General features: G+C 37.5%; 1 protein-coding gene across 1 annotated transcript; it reads left to right on the forward strand.

The window, feature by feature from the left end:
• Positions 1-2,684: 2,684 nt before the first annotated feature.
• On the forward strand, positions 2,685-18,981 carry KIF11 (kinesin family member 11). Its single transcript, XM_052677348.1, is given in 23 exon segments — positions 2,685-2,798; positions 2,800-3,113; positions 5,776-5,908; positions 6,051-6,148; positions 6,231-6,309; positions 6,670-6,855; positions 6,963-7,087; positions 8,635-8,725; positions 9,001-9,243; positions 9,361-9,456; positions 10,133-10,221; positions 10,687-10,774; positions 11,562-11,750; positions 12,868-13,075; positions 13,271-13,443; positions 13,742-13,864; positions 14,987-15,145; positions 15,475-15,614; positions 15,710-15,989; positions 16,887-17,109; positions 17,365-17,519; positions 17,840-17,956; positions 18,382-18,981. Coding segments are annotated over 23 exon segments (3,534 nt in total). The 5' UTR covers positions 2,685-2,699; the 3' UTR covers positions 18,508-18,981.
• Positions 18,982-19,413: the final 432 nt, after the last annotated feature.

The following is a 19,413-nucleotide window of genomic DNA, read 5'->3' on the forward strand; positions in this document are numbered from 1 at the left end:
CTTTTTACTGATGTTGCAAATGCATTAAGTCCTTAAATGTTTTCAATGAGGTATTTAGTTTATCACATCTTATCTTCCATTTATACCAGTGAAACAGTTTTTTTTTATTACTGTGACTGAAGGAAACTGCTGTCCTCAGCATGAAATACACCAGCACAGTGTGTAAGTTTTTATTGTTCAACTTTCTATATGTGGAAAACAAAGAGTTCAGAATTTTGCTGGCCAGCTGGGCTGGTTGTTCAAGAGGTGGAGATTGCGTTACGTAAATCTGAGTTACAGGTCATCTCCTCTTTAATGTCATACAATTAATCAGTACATTTTTATTCTGTGTTACTGGTAATATTAAACAGGATGTGACCAAAACTATCTCTTTTTACTAAACTTTGTCGGAGTTAAACTTGCTAATTCTTCAGCGGTGATTGCATGTGGAAACCCTTCTGTAGCCTATTGCAGCTTATATGATGTGTACCATATTGGTAGCTAAAAGAGGTTTTGTTGAGCCTTGAAGAAGTCTTGGCCAAGCTTATAATTATATCTCTCCATTATTATCACTTTCCTAATTCTTAGCTAATCATGTTTTAGTGTCAACAATTCTATTTGCCAAGCCTCCATACGTATAATTATCCAGGTCATCTGATTTGATTTATTGAGTTAGTTTTGAAACATTCATATATAAAACATGGGCTTGTTTTCAAGGTTTATTGAAAATTTTTTATCAATAAGTAGGAATTAGTAATCTCTACTGAAATCGTTATGGCAGATGTGTGTATTGCTACGTGGATTATTTTTCTGTAAGGCTTTTTGTCTTTTCCTAAAAAGAAAAAAATAAAACATTTCTCACAGTACAGTGTACATGCATTCCTAAAGGTTGTTCTCCTAACTACTGTTTAGACTATCCTAAATATTCTTCTTTCTTTCTCATGTTTACTTTTATTGCTCGTGAAATGCCAGCTCCCTGTTACTCAGTTTGTGTTTATTGTATTAGGCTCAACCTAATCTCAGGAAATGTATAACCATTGTGCTATCCATCGACTAGGTATGACAGAGCTACAGCTATTAAACTGCAATTGTTAAGCTACCTTGATTACCAGAAGTTTCTGCTTTCCGTTAACCACAGATTTAGCTCCTAGTAATTAGACTGATTCCTGTTATTTAAATGCAAGTTTGTATGATCTCTTGTATGTTAATGACAGATGTGTTCACATTTTAAGCAAAATTCTGACTAATGCAGATCATACTTTCGTACTAGAAAAGAACAGAGAGGCAGAAATGAGATGAAAAGACATCTTGTCTGTCAGTGCTGCCTTCTTGTCTATGATCTGTATGAGGGAGGAGAGAGCAAAAAGTAAAGTTTCAGAGTGTTTACATAACCTGCATTCAACTTGTCCAGTCTAGCAGAAACTCCAGTACAACTGTAAGTATGATTTATTTTTCACTCCTAGAACACAAATAATAATAATAATAAAATAATAATAAAAAAGTAAGAATGATTGTGGTCTCAATTTGCAATTGCTGTTGCTTTTGTATTAATTTTCCTACTTAGTTAAATTTTAACTGAAACAAAATGTATTATTGTGATTTTAGTGTTTCATTAGAGGCCCATAGATTTCTAAGTGTTTCATCAACCCACCAAAGTCATTGTGGTTGCAAAGATAGGCTTTAACACTGGTAGAAATCATAGATTCTGTACTTTTCTGTGCTTATGAATTAAAAGATTTTTTTGTTGTTGTTACAAGCATTTGCTTGGATTCATTGCCTTATTTTCTGGGGTAGAGCCCAAACAATTTAAATGGGTATTGAAAGGCAGCAGTTCATCTGGTGGTTACAAACTTGTAAACGTTTGTTCTTGCAAAGTAATTCTATTTTCATGTAGTATATATATTCTATGTAGTATTTGCTATTTATTATATTTGCTTTATTTCATATGTATTATTGCTACATATATGTTGGTATTGTTTTCAGTGGCATAAAATCAATAAGGTCTTACGTGGAACAAAGAACAGGCGGTGGGTGAGAGAGGCTGCTAATGAACATTGCTGTTAAGCACTGAAGATTTCCTAGCTGTTATCCTGCCTCATCCTCAGCCCATATTTAATGTCAGACACATCTTGTGTTCTCTGAATGAATGCCTGCTTCCAGCACACCAAGAACCAGCACCTCGTGTCCTTCCCTGTTACCTCTGCTATGAGAGTGATGAGCTCTGACATTGCTCTAACTTTGGAGGTAAATGGTGAAGGAGCACCACGTGCTGCTGCTTCGTGGCACTGTCACAAAAAGGACCGCAAGCCTTGCAGGCTGGGATTCATTCTATTGGCTGTAAGAGCTCATGGAGGAGGTATAAGTTTCAAAGCATCCATTTAAAAAAAATAAGGGGTGGGGAAGGAACCTGTGGAATTATAGGTGGTAATCCTAGTTTGCGTAACTGGAAAGGCCCTAAAACAGCAACTAAAAGCACCGTAGTAGATGACGCTATGCACACGTGTAAGGATCCCATATGGACTCTCGAGAGCAAACCGTCCCGGACCGATTATATCTCCGGTGGCAGCCGCTCCTCCCCTGTGCCGCAGGACCTACCCGCAGTCAAGGCCATACTCGGCGAAACGCTCCGCGCTGAGCGGGGCAGAGCGGAGCGCTCTCAGACCCGCTCTCTGGCGCCCCCTCCCGGCTCGGTTTCTGGCGGGGCGGGGCCTCGGGGGGGGATGCGCGAGCCGCCATTTTCCTGTCACGTGGCGACCCGCCGGCACTACAGTTCCCGGCATGCACAGCGCTCACGGCAGGATCGGCCGCTTCCGCCGTGCCTTTCGCGTCGTCACCCGAAATTTGAAAGGAGGTCCCATGGTGCCCCGCGGGCGTCCGCTGATTGGTCGGGCGGCAGTGCCGCGCGGTTCGAAGGTGGCGGCGGCGGCGGCAGGCGCTCGCAGGCGTTGGGCTGGTTCCGAGTCTCGGCTTCAGCTTGAGCCGCGCCCGTGCAGCGCGGCCGGTGCCTCTACCGTCGTCCTCGGCTCCCTCGCGTCCGAGTGCGCCATGGCCTCCCTCAGCTTCCAGAGCGGCGGCGGCTCGAAGAAGGAGAAGGAGGAGAAGGGCAAGAACATCCAGGTGGTGGTGCGCTGCAGGTAGGCGCTGCGAGCCCTGGGCTCGAGGAAGGGGAGCTGCGCGGGGTGTGCTGCTGCCGGGGGGCGCTCCGGGCTGCGGGGCGCGGGCGGGTCGGCGCTGTTCCGGGGCGAGCTGCGCGTCCGTGCGGGATGGGTCGGCGTCTGCTGAGCGGTGACTGTTCGGTGCGAGGCTGTGTAGGACGGTTAAGGGGAGCTGAACGAGAGGTAGCGTAGGTAATGATAACCGTGTTCTAAATTGCCTTCGCGAGGTTTCTTTGTGCCAGTACGGACGCCGGCTTACCAAGTTGTTACTGGTGGGAGGTTGTACTTTAACAAACCCACGCTGAAAATAACCATTAAAAGCAGCGTTCGCTTTTATTCTTTCAATGTTAGTAAGAAGGTGCTGGAATGGGCGTTAGGAGGCTGGGTGTAAGTGTTGGTGAAAGGCGAGAATGTTGCAAAAGACGATTTTGGAGCAGTTGTATTTGAAACGCTGTTGAGCAATTGGCTTCTTTTCTATCTGTTCAGTGCTGCACCGTTGTGCTGCAGCCTGGCTGTGTATTGGTGTCTATTCGATTAAGATTGTGTTCTGCAATACAGCAGCATCAGGATTGTATGTGGAGCAGTGTTTTGCTTTTGTTGTGACTGATACTTTGGAGCAGCAAAAGCTCCTTCCCGTTCCCTTCTGCAGCATTCGAGTTCTCACTTTGTAGATCAATGGATGCAATTGTTTCAGTGGCCCCTAATTTGCTTCTGAAGCCTGATGATTTAAAAACCTCAAGCCACACATTCACCATGTTTCAATAAAATATGAGTTTGGAGCTTCTGAATGTGTACGCCACTGTGTGTTTAAAGGTCCCTTGCAACTTGTTTTCTATTATTCTGTTATATATTAATGTCCTTTTGATAACTTAAGGGAATGAACGTGTCACCAAATGCTATCGCTGCGTGCCAAGTTGCTGCTTGCCTAGTGCACTTGCTCTAGTTTAACTGAATTGCCCCTTTATCATGAGGTGACTATAAGGCCATTTCTTTGATTCTCTGGTCTGCATTCATCTGGTTCTCTGTTTTGTTGCTGCAAAGAAGACTACAGTTACTGTTCAGCTTCTTGCTATTTTAGAAGTAGCAAAGCCAAAGCTGTAACTTGCTGCTGTGAACAAGATGGTTGTAATCATTGGCTGTCACCACAGCAACCTGACTCCATTCACTGTCTTGTGCTGAAGCATTGAGTGGCCTATCTAGAATCTAACACTTCAGTCTCAGTGCTACCATGAGGAGGAAATGTCAGCCACAACAGTGATGAGTTCCTGAATGGGTAACAGATATCCAGCTCAGTAACACTGCAGGTTGAAATATAAGAACACATTTTGTGATTTAGCATGTGATTTTTTTTTTAATTTTTTTTTTTAATTTATGAGGGATTATTGTTGCTGCCCCTATAAGGAAAATTTTATGTGCCACATTTGGATTAACCTAGTGATAAAAGAAAATATTGAATTTTTTTTTCTTGTATCTCTGTTAAACTTTACTTAAAAGTGTAATAAAAAGGTGCATGGGCTTCTTGTTCTCCAAACCCAAAGGCATTATTTTCTGTCTTATAAAATTCTATTCAGAATTCACAGATTCTATTCAAGTGTGTCAGCATTATAAAGATTCCAGCATTGCTGTCTACTGTTCTGCTAGCTGTGGGCTGTATTAGCATATCTGGTGCTTAGGGAGTTGTCATTCACAAGAGATGTGTGGGCTGCACTGTTTGTCTAAGTGGAAAAATAGGGAACTTTTGAAGTGCATTGATTTGGTTCACTATTATCTTAACTATTGTACATACAGTTTTCCTTTTCTCGAGGTGCTTATTCATACAACTCTTTGCAGCATTTAATTGCTCCCCTCGCTCATTGGTTAGATAACTCTAGCAAGAAAGACGTTTTTAAATGCAAGTTAAATATGCATGCAGCTAAGCAGTCATAAATGTATTTATGGACACTATTATTTAAAAACAGCAACAAACAGCTAACCACGTAAATGCATGAAAAGCTATAGATGCTTGGTTTGTCCTGGCAAATGGAAGGAGAACAATGTCTGGAAAGCAAGTTGTGTCAGTTTTCCTTAAACAAATATAAAGCTTTTAACTGAAATCAGTTAATGTTCCTTTTGCTCAGTTATCATTTTGTGGATTCTTAAATCATAGAGTGACCAGGGCTGAAAAGGACCACAGTGATCATCCAGTTCCACCCCTCTGCTATATGCAGGGTTGCCAACGCCGGACCAGGCTGCCCAGAGCCACGTCCAGCCTGGCCTTGAATGCATCCAGGGGTGGGGCATCCACAACCTCTCTGGGACAACCTGTTCAAATGCATTGCCACTCTCTACGTGAAACACTTCCTCCTAGTATCTAACCTAAACCTCCCCTGTCTCAGTTTAGAACCGTTCCCCCTTGTCCTATCACTATCCACCCTTGTGAACAGTCACACCCCCTCCTGTTTATATGCTCCCTTCAAATATTGGAAGGCCACAATGAGGCCTCCCCAGAGCCTTCTCTTTTCCAAGCTAAACAATCCCAGTTCCTTCAACCTTTTTTCATGGAAGAGGTGCTCCAGCCCTCTGATCGTCTTAGTGGCCTTCCTCTGGACCATTTCATGTTGCTGTTAGTAATTGTATTAATTTGATACTCTTCTGCTTTTAGGCCTTTTAATGCCTCGGAACGTAAAGCAAACTCCTATGCTGTTGTAGACTGTGATCAAGCACGGAAAGAAGTCAGCATCCGCACTGGAGGAGTCACAGACAAGATGTTAAAAAAGACTTACACATTTGATATGGTAACTGCTTGTCAAGCTGGACGCTTGTAGCTGTAACCCAGCAAATTTCTCTTAATAGAGTCTGATGTCTGCACTGTGCAATATGCACAGTGCAATATGTTACTGTACTGGTAAATAGGACAAGTTGTCTTTGCTCTGACAGGTTTTTGGAGCTCAGGCAAAGCAGATTGACGTATACCGGAGTGTTGTGTGTCCTATTTTGGATGAAGTTATTATGGGCTATAACTGTACAGTGTTTGCGTAAGTATCCCAGTATTATTATTAGAAAATCTCACTTTAATTTTTGTTTCTTGTTTACATCTTAATTTTTCATTCTTAACAGCTATGGCCAAACTGGTACTGGTAAGACTTTCACAATGGAGGGGGAACGGTCCCCCAACGAGGAGTACACTTGGGAAGAGGTACGTTTTTACTCATGAGGTTTCTCTTGTAGCTGTGCTGTGTAATACAAAAGTAGATATTGCAGAAAGCTAAAGGCAGCCTAAAGTTGATTTCTTTCAAACACTGAAGCCGATTTTTGGTAAACATTAGTAAATTAACGAGTGTTCTCATTACTTGTGAAAACCAGAACTTTACATCATTAATGCGTACATACAAATCTTAGCAATAATTGCACAGGAAATAATCTTTGTTCACTGTATTTTTTGTCTGTATCCATTAGACCAACAGACTGTAGCTGAAATTTGCTACTACTTCACTCCTTCCCCAACTCTCTTTTTGTACATCTATGTATGTACTTGTTTTTTCATTTTAATTTGTAGGATCCATTAGCAGGTATAATACCTCGTACATTGCATCAAATATTTGAAAAACTCACAGAGAATGGCACTGAATTTTCAGTGAAAGTCTCGCTTTTGGAAATATATAATGAGGAGCTTTTTGATCTTCTGAATCCCGCTCCTGATGTTGGAGAAAGACTGCAGATGTTTGATGACCCCCGAAATAAGGTGAGTGCAGTCTTCCAAAATCTGTTATATGAAGACTTCTGGAACAATTTGAAGAGGTTGAATGAGCATGGGTTTTTTTGTTTGTTTGTTTTGTTGTTTTTTGACAGAGAGGTGTAATTATTAAAGGCTTAGAGGAGGTAACTGTACACAACAAAAATGAAGTCTATCAGATCCTGGAAAGGGGTGCAGCAAAGAGAACAACTGCAGCTACTTACATGAATGCATATTCCAGGTACAAATCTTGTGTGTTTCAGAGACTTATTTTGTTAATGTTCTATTAAACAGGATTTTACCGAAGAAGGAAAAATTGTTGAAGCCAGAGTAAGCCCTGCCTGATCTTGAGATTAGATATTATAGTTTGTTGCCACATATAGATTAGGAAACCATAGCAAGAAACTTTTTCTTGCATTCTGTGGGTTGATGTATTCTAGTACATGTATGAAATGCATTGTAAATTATGGAAGTCTCTCTTAAAAAGCTGTTGCTGTCAGAAGACGTGATTACAAAAACTGTTGTTTCAAGATTGCATACCGTTTTAAATACACAATTAAAATGGTAGTCCTGAATTTCCACCTATCCAGGTGCAACGTGAGAGGTAGAATATTCTTAGTCTGGCATGCAGAATACTGGAATTTATTAATAACTCTAAATCAAGCAATTAGCTTTCTCAAAACTTTATATTTCTATGGAAACGCAAATCTGATGGATATCATTGAAGCATGCTGTATGTTTAAGTGTGGAATAAATAATCTTTACAGTAAATATTGATGATGTTTAGCAGATACATCCGTGTGAGAGAGATGGATTGTCTTTGTTTTAGCTATTATGGGGTGTTATTGGTTCGTTGTTGTCTTTTTTTTCTGGTTCTGTTCACTGGAAAAAATCTAGGCATAAGTGTCCCTTCCTCTCCTCACCAGCAATAGGAAATGATATAATTAAGATTCTGAAACTGAACTTACGAAACAGTGTTCAGATCTGTTTTTTATAGAATAATGCTAGCTTATGAAAATATACAAGATGTATTGTGGAAGTCAGAAATAAGAATAAGGGATTTTTGTATCGCAATGCAGGCTATGTCGTATGATTGCAGCTCATAGTCAGAATCTAGTAGACGTGTTAGTCAAAAATCTCAGTATTTCTTACTGACTTCTCATTCTTGAACTGCAGATTTCATATCTGTCATTGTGAGCAAGTAGGTTTCAAACTGCCATAACTTCTATGGTTTACTGTATGTCCCAGCTTCCTATTGTGAAAGCTTGTTAAATAATCTCAAGCTAATGTATTTTTTTTTTTTTTAAACTTATTTAACGTTTTGAATGAAAACTAAATTGAATTTCTACATCTTTAATATTGGAGTCAGATTCTTGCTGATTTTCTTTAGTCTGTATGAAGTACTAAATTTCCTAATCTCATGTTCTGTAAAATTGTTCCTATTGTATTGGCTACAAAACTGCAAGCCAGTTCTCTTGAAGTGTCTATGAGTAGAGATCATAGAAGTATCAACATCAGATATTTCTGTTGGCTTCACTTGATAGATGCATCAATGAAGCAACTGATTGAAGTTTGATTGGTATTCTAGCCTGCTAGATTATGATTTCCTTACATGTACACAGACAAAAATAGACAATTTTTATTGTATTGGAAATGTGTAAAGTTGCAATTAGTGGGGGTGCATTTATTTTCTATAAAGAGCACTGATAACTAACCTGGAGTAATGTCTCATAGAAAGCAGATAATTGGGCTTAAAGAATGTTTGTCTGAAATTGAGTTCTTTTATAGCCGTTCCCACTCTGTATTTTCAATTACCATCCATATGAAAGAAACCACAGTAGATGGAGAAGAACTTGTTAAAATTGGGAAGCTAAACTTGGTAAGTATTTGAATTAAATTTCATTGATGGCAATACTAAAGTAAGGAACTAAACAATGTAACCTCATTCTCTTGAGAATTAAACACTTATAAGGGTAAAGAAATTGTCTTTTTTTCTGAGCAATGTGAACTGTTTGTCATTCTTAGAAATGTCTGTCTCGTTCATCACTCCTACAATCTCCTGAACAAATACATGTGTTAGCTCATGCATGCTGTGACAGAGCAAGCATTCCTTGTGCTGATTTGAGATAGAAGCACGTGCCTTTCCTCTTTCAGGTTGATCTTGCAGGAAGTGAGAACATTGGTCGATCTGGGGCAGTTGACAAAAGAGCTCGTGAAGCTGGAAATATCAATCAGTCTCTCCTGACTCTGGGAAGAGTTATTTCTGCTCTAGTAGAAAGAGCCCCACATGTTCCATACAGGGAATCTAAACTCACAAGAATCCTTCAAGATTCTCTTGGAGGACGAACAAAAACATCAATAATTGCCACAGTTTCTCCTGCATCTATAAATCTTGAGGTAAATTTTAATCTGAATACCTATTCCAAAATGTTTGTGGTTTGGTTTTGTTTTGTTTTTTTTTTCCAAAAATATTTTCTCCTCAGCTTAACCTAATGTTGTATCTGTTTGTCACAGGAAACACTGAGTACACTAGAATATGCCCACAGGGCAAAAAACATATTGAACAAGCCTGAAGTTAACCAGAAGCTGACCAAAAAAGCTCTTATTAAGGTAAGCTAGGTATATTTATTTGATTACTGTAAAGACAGAATACATTTGACTATTCTAATTCCTGCACAGGAGAAATGTTATGAAACTATGGGGAAATTGGCTACCAGAAGCACATTTCTGAGGTGATTTTAATCACTGAGGGGATGCTTTACTAAGCTGCTCTGCTGATACACTATTAAACACTGCAAATACTGAAGCTATTGCTAAAACTAAAGCTGGAGACAGTGTGATTGCTATTATCTATGACTGTGTACCTGTTCACCAGGTAGTGAAGACCTACTAAGTAACAGTAGATTACTTTTTTGCTGGATTTCTCCATTAGCAGCTTAATTCCCTCAAAAATGCTTAAATTTAAGCAACGAACTATAAACTATGAATGAAAAGGCCCTATAACATGAATGCTCTTAAAGAAACTGCAATTCCCAATATAAACTTATGTGGAATAAACAGTAATTTGAATAGGAAGCTTCAATGCTCTACATATGTGCAATGTTATGAATTTAATCTGTGCTACACTGAACTTATTTGGACGCAGAAGTGAAACACTAGATTCTGGAACATCCTTCTGTGCTTGTGGAAAATTTCCGTATAATTCCAGATGTCTCACATCTGTTGAGGAGAACTTTGAAAATGAAGTATAACTATTCATGTTGAAATGTGGCTATTCTTGATGCAGGAATATACTGAAGAGATTGAGCGTCTGAAACGAGACCTTGCTGCTACACGTGAGAAAAATGGCGTCTATATTTCCCTTGAAAATTTTGAGTACGTCTTCAGGATTGCTATAAGATGTCTAACAGCATATACTGGTTCCTATCCTTAAACAGAAGTGTTTCCAGATCTATTTTCATAAGGCTAAGTTAGGAAGATTTAACTGACCAGTTACTTCCTTCTTTAGAAATTAGTTATTACACAAATAGAAGCCTATGAAATATGCTTGTACTGAGAACTTCATTTGTGGAATTTGCCACAAGCAAAATGAGCATTCATCTTTTTTTAATATCTTATTTGCTCTATCAGCTTTTATATAAACTTCTATTTTAAATTTTCTGTATGAACAAGTCTTCTCTCAAAGCAAAATAAGCTGTCTTTAATCCTATCTGTGTTAACTGAAAATTCAAATGCTGAAGTCAATACTTCTTGAAATGACTAAACATGCAGCATGAGACCAATAGCTGATATAGAAATCAACTTTATTACTGTTGTTGTTCTTATTAATCTTTGCTTTAGAGCTCTTAATGGAAAGCTGACGGTTCAGGAAGAACAAATTGCAGAGTATATTGACAAAATCACTGTCATGGAGGAAGAGATGAAAAGAGTAAGTGCCATTTCTCGTGCAGCTCAAATGCACAAATAAAGAGAAGATGTCTTGAGGGAAGAGAGTTGTTTGAACAGTGACAAAAATTTGGGTATTAAATGTCCTTAGTAATTAGTTGATGGAATTTTCTAATTCTAGAAGTTGAGAATTTCAGATACTATATACGAAATTGCAGAATGCAATATTGATTATTATTATTATTTTTTAAAAAAAAACTCTTTCAATGTTTAAAACTTAACCTTGAATTTTCTTTGACTTTCCAGCAAAAATCTTGTAAAACAGCATAATCTCAGTTGGAGTTGTGTGCTTAGAAGCAAAGAATGAAGGGGGGGGAGTGGTGATGACTCCCACTAACAAGAATATGCAGGAAAAAAAAATTGGAAAATTTCTCTTAAACAAATGGAGTATGTAACTAGTGTGCATAAACAGGCTTACCTTTAATCAGTTCTACTGATTATTCCTCATTCTATCAGCTTATATTTGTTTAGTGGGGATTCCTTCATTGTGATATAACGAATGCTTGATCTTGTGACTTGAATAGGGAAGTGAAGGATTTTCACAATAAAAACTGTATTGGTTTGTGATGTTTTCAGTAAATAAAGGCTCTTCTAGCCTCTAGTCAGGTTTAAGATTTCTGAGCCTTACAGCTGAAACTGCTGAAACTTTCTTGCTTATTTAGATGACAAACTGTTTTCTAGTATTGTGACATAACTAGGTATATATGGTGAGTTGCAGTTGAGCTTGCAAAGAGCAATGTTACTGTACTGATGCTTGTCTTACACTGCAGGTGACTGAACTGTTCACAGTTAATAAAAACGAACTTGAGCAGTGTAAAACAGATCTAGAAATCAAGGAGAAGGAACTGGAAGAAACACAGAAAGATCTGCAAGAAACCAAAGTTCATCTGGCTGAAGAAGAATATGTGGTTTCCGTTTTGGAAGATGCTGAACAAAAACTTCATGGCACAGCTAGCAAGGTTATCACTCTCCTGACATCTAATTGTAACAATAACTTCCTCTCTTTAAGGGTTCAGCAATCTGTTCAAAGATGTCTTTGTCACTAGAGGATGATGCGAGTGACAAAAATGAATTTAAGGTTTAAAAACTATGATTGACTCTCTGAAAACAGTTATAGTGAGGAGTCACTTAGAGATTGCAAGGCTTCCTCTGTGAAAGTATTAAACAGTGTATCTAACAGCAAACTGTCAGTCTGGAAGCTGGCTTTTCATAAGGTTTTCATAAGGCTTACAATGCTTTGCAGTTTCTATTGTTATGAGTTGTTTTGCAGAATAACTAGTTTAGTTTACCTAACTAGACACTTAAGCCTGACCCTAAAACAGAGTAAGTTATGCATAACCAGAGTAGAGAAATTGCAAGAACCAAGGGACGTGCAATAATACTCACTGAGTAACTGAAACTATTGCCATGTCTCTATATTTTAGAGGGTATTTAGGTGCTTTTTTTGATGTGTTTATGACTGGTCTTAATTTTCAAAACAGACTTCATAGAGACAGAGTCCTGCTATTTAAAGTGCAAAGTGATTAATTCCTTGTCTTTAGTCAATATGAAAAGTTCTTTCTATTCGGGTTCTTGTAAGGTTGGGAGCGGGTGCTCAGTTTTGCATGTTGATGTGAAATGTTTGTGTGAGATAAATGGGTAGAGAAATCATTTACACTAACTACAAAACCAAATTCCTGTATACTTTCAAATTCTAAATTATCACAGAGGTAATACTGGAAATCACTTGCTTTCAGTACAATTAAAAATATATTTACTGTCAAATCTTTCAGAAAACTGTGAAGCTACTGGGAATTTCTTGGCTACTGTTCTGTGTTCATTGTATTTTAATTCCTTGAATACTGAGGATGTTCTATTTTAATACTTGAGAGCTGAGGGCAAATGTTCTCTAGTAGGTAAATTTTTCTTGTACTGAGACTGTAGATGGCATAGCACAAGATTAAGAATGGTTGTAATTTGATGTTAAAGGAAATATCTACTTCACGTTCAACTTAGAACTAGAGTTCTTCTGAACATAAATTTATGCTTGGCTTCTGATTTAAATATCTACCGAAATAACCTTAAAAAAAATTTTAGTTGCTTAATACAGTTGAAGAAACCACAAAAGATGTATCTGGTCTCCACGCAAAACTGGACCGTAAGAAGGCTGTTGATCAGCACAATGCTGTTGTCCAAAATACGTTTGCACAACAAATGACTGATTTGTTCAACAAAATACGAGATTCAGTTAATGAGAACAGTGTGAAGCAGCAACAGATGTTGATGTCTTACACGCATTTTATTGGTAAGTGTAATACCTCTACATGAAGGTCATCCTTATATTTTGCAGTAGTACAATGAAAGATCAACATTGTAAATTGGACCTCTGTTAGTAGAAAGATTAAGTTTTATTTTAAACAATGTAGTAATTACATAATAATATCTCAGATGGTCAGCTAAGAGTAGTAAGTTTTGTAACACTTTGCAATTTCTTTTCTAGGCGACATCTTGTCTACCAGTTCTTCGGCAGCTAATATTCTTACATCAGTTGTATCAGCATCCTTTGCCTCTCTTAAGGAATTGGTGTCTACAGAAGTTTCTTGCATGTCTGAAAAAGTATTACAACATGAGAATCTGTCACTTGATCATAAAGCTGAGCTACTGAGATTAATTGTTAGTAAATTTACATACTCTTTTTTTTTATTATTTATTTGAAGTATATGAAATTGTCCTCAATCAGAAGAGGTGCTATAAACAGTCTTTTTTTTTTTCCTGACGCTCTGTTTCACCACTTGGCCATGATTACATACCTCTTCCCTCCTCATCCCATCATGAGCTGTAATGTGCTGTACTGCAAAAGCTAACTGCAGAGCACGTAGACCTTACTTATCCATATGAATAACTTCTTAGAAAAGTACCAGAGAGACTTCCATATTTTGTTTTACCTTTTTTTTCCTATTGCTCTTTCTAGGAGGAGCATGCGTCAGGATTAGGAAGTGCATTAAATAGCTTGACACCAATGGTAGAATTTGTCCTGGGCCTAAACTGTCAATTTCAGACTAACATGAAAAAATATTCAGCTGTGGCTGATAAGGTAATAAACAGATTTTTCTCTTGTGCTTTTCTTGCCTATACCCCCTTTTCTGCAGTGCTAGTGTTTTCATGCCTGGTTTGGCTTTATCTCCTTTATTCTGTCACTTACGTTGTTTTACCTTATAGCTTTTCCTTTTGGACTTCCATTTTTGTGTGTGTTGTGTCCCCTTGCTACCTATATTGGCACAGCTGCTCACCTAAATGCTAAAGACAAATAATAAAATGTAGATGCTTAAAGCTATGTATAACAGGTATTTGATAATATTTTTTGTATAGTCTCTACTGTATTATAGAAGTCTGAGACATCTGACTTAAATGAGTTCTATCACTTCAAATTTCTCCGGCTATTGTACCGAACTTTATTTCCTAGTTATTTTCATTATGGAGAATGTGGAAGTGTACAATAACAATATACGTAGACAGTGCTACACTTAGAGAAGTTCTTTGCTTTTTTTTTTGGCTATGTTATCACAGAATCATAGAATTAACAAGGTTGGAAAAGACTTCCAAGATGATCCAGTCCAACCATCCACCCATCGCCAATATTTCTCACTAAACCATGTCCCTCAGTTTAACATCTTAATGTTTCTTGAACACCTTCAGGGATGGTGATTTCACAGCCTCCTTGGGCAATTATGTTTTAAGTCTTTGAATTGCAGCTCCACTCTTTCATTCTCTCCATTTTGTTGGGGAAAAAAAAAAACTTCAGTTCCAGGTGGAGGACTAAATTTCCCTCTTCTGTCAATTGCATCTCATCTCAAATAAACTCACTTCATTTAAAAGCTGTCTGCTAGTTTTCAAGCTTTAACAGCAATAAGTACATGTCTTACAAGCTGTTGCTTCTTATTCTGGTCTTAGCCAAGTATGTTGAGTCCTATTTTGTGTATTTTGCATGCTGAATTTTATTTAGGAAAGCCCATACTAAGTGCCATTCTGTTACTTCTGAATGTTCTACATGTTATTTGCTACCATTCACCCGCTATGTTTGCCTTCGGCAGTTTTTGTGAAGTAAAGGTTTCTTCTCCCCTCTCTTGCCCATTATGCTACAGATAAGTATCCAGTTCTTATCTAATAACAAACATTTAACTGAGAATAAACTTCTGTTGTTTTTTTTTTTTTAAAGCTGGAAAGTCATAAAAAAGAAATGGATACCTTCTTTGAAGATCTTTCTCTCACTCTGAAAAAATTACAGGAAGAAACAGCTAATGTTCTTGCTCAGCTTCAGAATGATTGTGAAAATTTAAGACAAGAAGTGGAAATGACGAGACTAGCACATACAAAGGTACCCTTGGAGTGAAGAGAAATCATAGTGTCACACGTTATTCTTTGAATTCTCTGGCAGTAAACCGTGGTATCTGTTTCAGAAACAATGGTGGGACAGTGACTTGGTGATCCTAATTCTTTTCAACTTCTGTTGTGTGACTTTAGGTATCTTATGTAGGAAAGTAACAAGAATTACCCTTGCTATGAACACATCTAATTTATATGCCTTCACGTAAATCTCCAAAGGCAAAGTGTCTGTCATCTATAGAAAAAATGTGTCTTAAGCTTCAGAATAATAAAGCTGTACTATGTTATATCTTTCTTGAAAGATACAACTTTTCTTAACAGAGTGCAGCTGAGTTAATGTCCTCACTACAAAGACAGCTTGACCTGTTTGCTCAAGAGACTCAGAAGAACTTAGCTGATGTACTGGCAAAAAATGGAGGCTTGAAGACCACCATCACTGCTGTGCAAGAAAATGTTCACCTGTAAGGAACTGATTACTTTTGGTATAAACTGATGCAACATGTGTTAAAATCCACCTTTCAAAAATGTCTGAATTGTTACGTGTCTGTTGTTGCAGGAAAACTACCAACCTAGTCAGCAGCACAGCTTCTAATCACAGCAGATTTCTTGCATCTATGGATAATTTTTCTAAGGAGCTCAGGATTATAAATGGTGAAAATAAGAGGATGCTGGAAGATTCCACAGACCACTGTCAGCAGCTTCTCATCAATCTCAGAAATGTATCTCAAGATGCTGATAAATGTGCTGAACTTACAATTGCTCAGATAGCCAGCTTTACCGATCAGCAGCTATTGTCCCTCAGGGATGAGAAACAACAGCTTATGTGTTTTCAAAAGGTACTATTGTAGCTATTGTAGTCTAATGCAATATTTGGAGACAAACTTCTACAGGAGAATTCATAGGGGAAAATTCTTAACTATAATCAGTACAAAATGGAGTCTTGATCACAGCAGACTCATGCTAATAAATGCATTTTGATGAGGTAAAAAAGCTTAACTTGAGTAAGAGTTCAAACTAACAATGCAAGTAACTTCCAAAAAAAAAAAAGTGTCTTGATTAATCCCATTGGCTAACTTCCACCTGTACTTTAAGCTTTTTACCACTTGTAGCATGTAGCTCTAATTCTAAAGCTTAATTACAGGTAGTGTCCCAGGGAGTTTTAGACAGAGATGAAGTATAGTCTGTAATAGAACAGACAAGTCCAATTTATTTTGCTAACTGGAAGAAAGTTAAACTGCTTAAGACATTTGTAGTCTTGAGAAAGGCGTTCTTTTAACTATTATACCTACTGAAAACTTCAGGCACTTCTTTCCAATAGGAAGGACAAAGTATGTTGTTCTTCCTCTTTGTCCTCTAGAAATACATAATGCTTCTAGTCCGGGTAGGATTTTATCACTTCCCTTAAAAATCCTAATTTAATGCAATGTTATGAGTAGACACATAACAATTCTGTTCTGAACCAGGTGGCATCATTTGTATTTTGAAGAGTAGCTTTCTGAAATGATCGTACTTTCTAAGAAACTGACTCTTCTTCTGAAGATAGTTCTCAAAATGAGAATGTAAAATTGGCACTGAAACTTCTCAATTTGAGGTCTCACAATTGTTTCGTTTTAGATCATGTCACTAACCATGCACCCACATCTTAGAAAAGAGGCCATAACCTTAACTTTCCTGTTAACTTGATGTTTTTGTGCTTTGTTGGTTTTTTTTTTTCCTGTTGTTGTTTGTTGTAGAAAAACGGAGAAAACTGTGATAAAGCAATAGCTGAAATTGCCGACCAAATTGGTACTCAAAAATGTGCTGAGGAGAAGATACTAAATGGCCTTCTTGATCGAATGAAAGTTGATCAGGGGGTACTTCTGGAACAGAAGCTGGCACTTAATGAAGAAGCACAGCATGGACTGGCTCAGGTTAATGGTTTCCTGAAAGAAGATCTTAAAGTGGATATTCCAACAGGTATTTCAAGTAGGGCAGGAGTCAGTCTTGTGGAAAGCAATCTGAGTTGTGGAGTTTGTATTCAGAGGTTGATAGGAACATAATACAGCTGGCCATCTTGCACTTTTTTTTTTTTTCTTTTAAGGTGAATGCAAGGATTGACTGAAGAAAGTGTGACTTCTGTGTTGAGTTAATGTAAAACTGATGATCTGTAATTAAAGCAGTTGCTTTATGTATTTAATAGTGCCTTTCATTTGTATACCATCTGCATTAAAGGGACAACTCCACAGAGAAGAGACTACTCTTATCCAGTCACACTGGTGAAAACAGAACCCAGGGAACTTCTACTGGAACAATTGAGGCAAAAGCAATTAATGCTTGATGCTATGCTGAACAGTGTGATACAGGAAGTGGAGGGAAATGCAGATGAGGTATGTATATGAGTTACAAATGTGTCAACAAAGATTTCATATCTCTAAAGAGTTTTGTGTTCTTTTAATCTCTGTGGAAAGTTGACCAGAAACCCAGCACTGTTGCAGCCTTCCTGTGTGGTACTTGGAGTTGCATGCTGAGCTTTTGAGAAAAACATTGCCTTGAAAAACAAGGGAAGACCTTAATAGTTGTTTAGAGGCTCTCATTTCTGTTTTACAAAAATATATAAATTGTGATCAGATCTATAAGAAATACAGCACTTCCATTGATGTAGGAAATTCAAACATTCAGTGAACTTCTCTGAATGCTTCTGTTTTAGGACCTGCTGGAAGAGGAGGAAGGGATGCAAGAATCCACTGAAAGCCTTGGTGATGACAAGTACTTAGTGGATATAAACATAAGCTGTCACGCAAATGGAGGCATTCCCTTTTTCCAGGTAACTTTCATAGGTATTCTGAACAGTGAAAGAAAGTTATCGTTCTATAACAGGCTTGTAGTATAAAATCATTTGCTGATAGCCTTGAGTGTAGTCTCATAACTTCTTTTAATGCTGTATAATATGCTTTGTTAAACTTCAGTTAAAATAAACATTCTAACAACCTAGAAAAATGTCATGATTTGCTAGATGCATGCATGTGGTTTAATAGATGAAATTTGAAATAGATGAAAAGATGAAATTTAATACAGTACATTTTCTTAGAGATCTGATAAAAGTTAGCTTTCTTGATTATTTTTTTAATTTTTTTTTTTTTTTAACTTTAATTTTCTTCCTTGCTTTTGACCATTCTCTTCCACCAATGTATCGTGGGCCTGCATTATCTTAACATGCAAAACTTATCACACATTTTCTTTAAATTCCAGCACAAAAGGAGTCACAAAAAAGATAAAGAGAACAAAGCTGCAGCAATGTTGGAGAAAAACAAAACTGAAGATATGACAGAACAGCTACTTCCTAAATCTAAGCTACCCTTAAGATCACTGAACTAAAATATACATATATACTGCAGGTTCTTATAAAATACTTTTGGTTATCTACTGAGCCATAAGTTCTCCTGGTTATTCTGTCTCTGTATATAGTGATATATTGATGCGATATTGGATCAAAACTTGACACAATATGTCCTGCCTTTGTTCTGTTTTTATATACGATGGCTTGCAAATATTAACAGTTTTATTTAAAAAAAAAAAGCAAAAACAAAAACAAAAAAAAAAAAAAAAAAAAAACAATCTGAAGGTTATGGTGCTGTATGTTAAGTGACATTTTTTATCTTGTCAAGTAATTAGATTGCTTTCTGCTTCTTAGTAGATTTGTAGTAGCAGGAAGGGATATGGAATAATGCTGTTTTCTTAATTGTAAATATGTGATCTGTTTCTGTACCTGCCTTACTCTGATTCCTGTTACTATGAAGTAGATAGTTGTCTTCGGGATACTTTCAAATAAATCAGTTGATGCACAGAGTATAGATGTGTATGCATATGTGGTTTCAGTCTTAAAACTTGACAACATAGCTAAAGTATTATCTCTGCAAAATAGATTCTCTGAACACCATTCAGATAAATGCTGATAGATAAAGATCAATAATTTTGATTATACCCTTGCACTGTGATTCTCTTAGCTATAGCACCAGATGGACTGATTTTCTGTATTTCTGTACCACTTCTTACCTGTTAGTTTCTCTTCATGGGCAAAGCTAATTGCTTTTCTTTAGCAGCAGATAGCAGGAGACAAAAGCATTCCCTTCCAAATGAGCAAGGCAGCTATATGTCCACAACTTCATTACTTTTTATTCTTATTGTCTTAGTACTTAGCTTATATACCAGATCTTTCCATTATATGAGGTTTGAAACCCTAAAAGGGGTTTTGAAATCCTGTTTTGTCTGTGGAAATGTCTC

This window comes from Tympanuchus pallidicinctus, unplaced genomic scaffold (genome assembly GCF_026119805.1).
Source record: "Tympanuchus pallidicinctus isolate F22 unplaced genomic scaffold, pur_lepc_1.0 scaffold16, whole genome shotgun sequence".
Taxonomy (NCBI): Eukaryota; Metazoa; Chordata; class Aves; order Galliformes; family Phasianidae; genus Tympanuchus; species Tympanuchus pallidicinctus.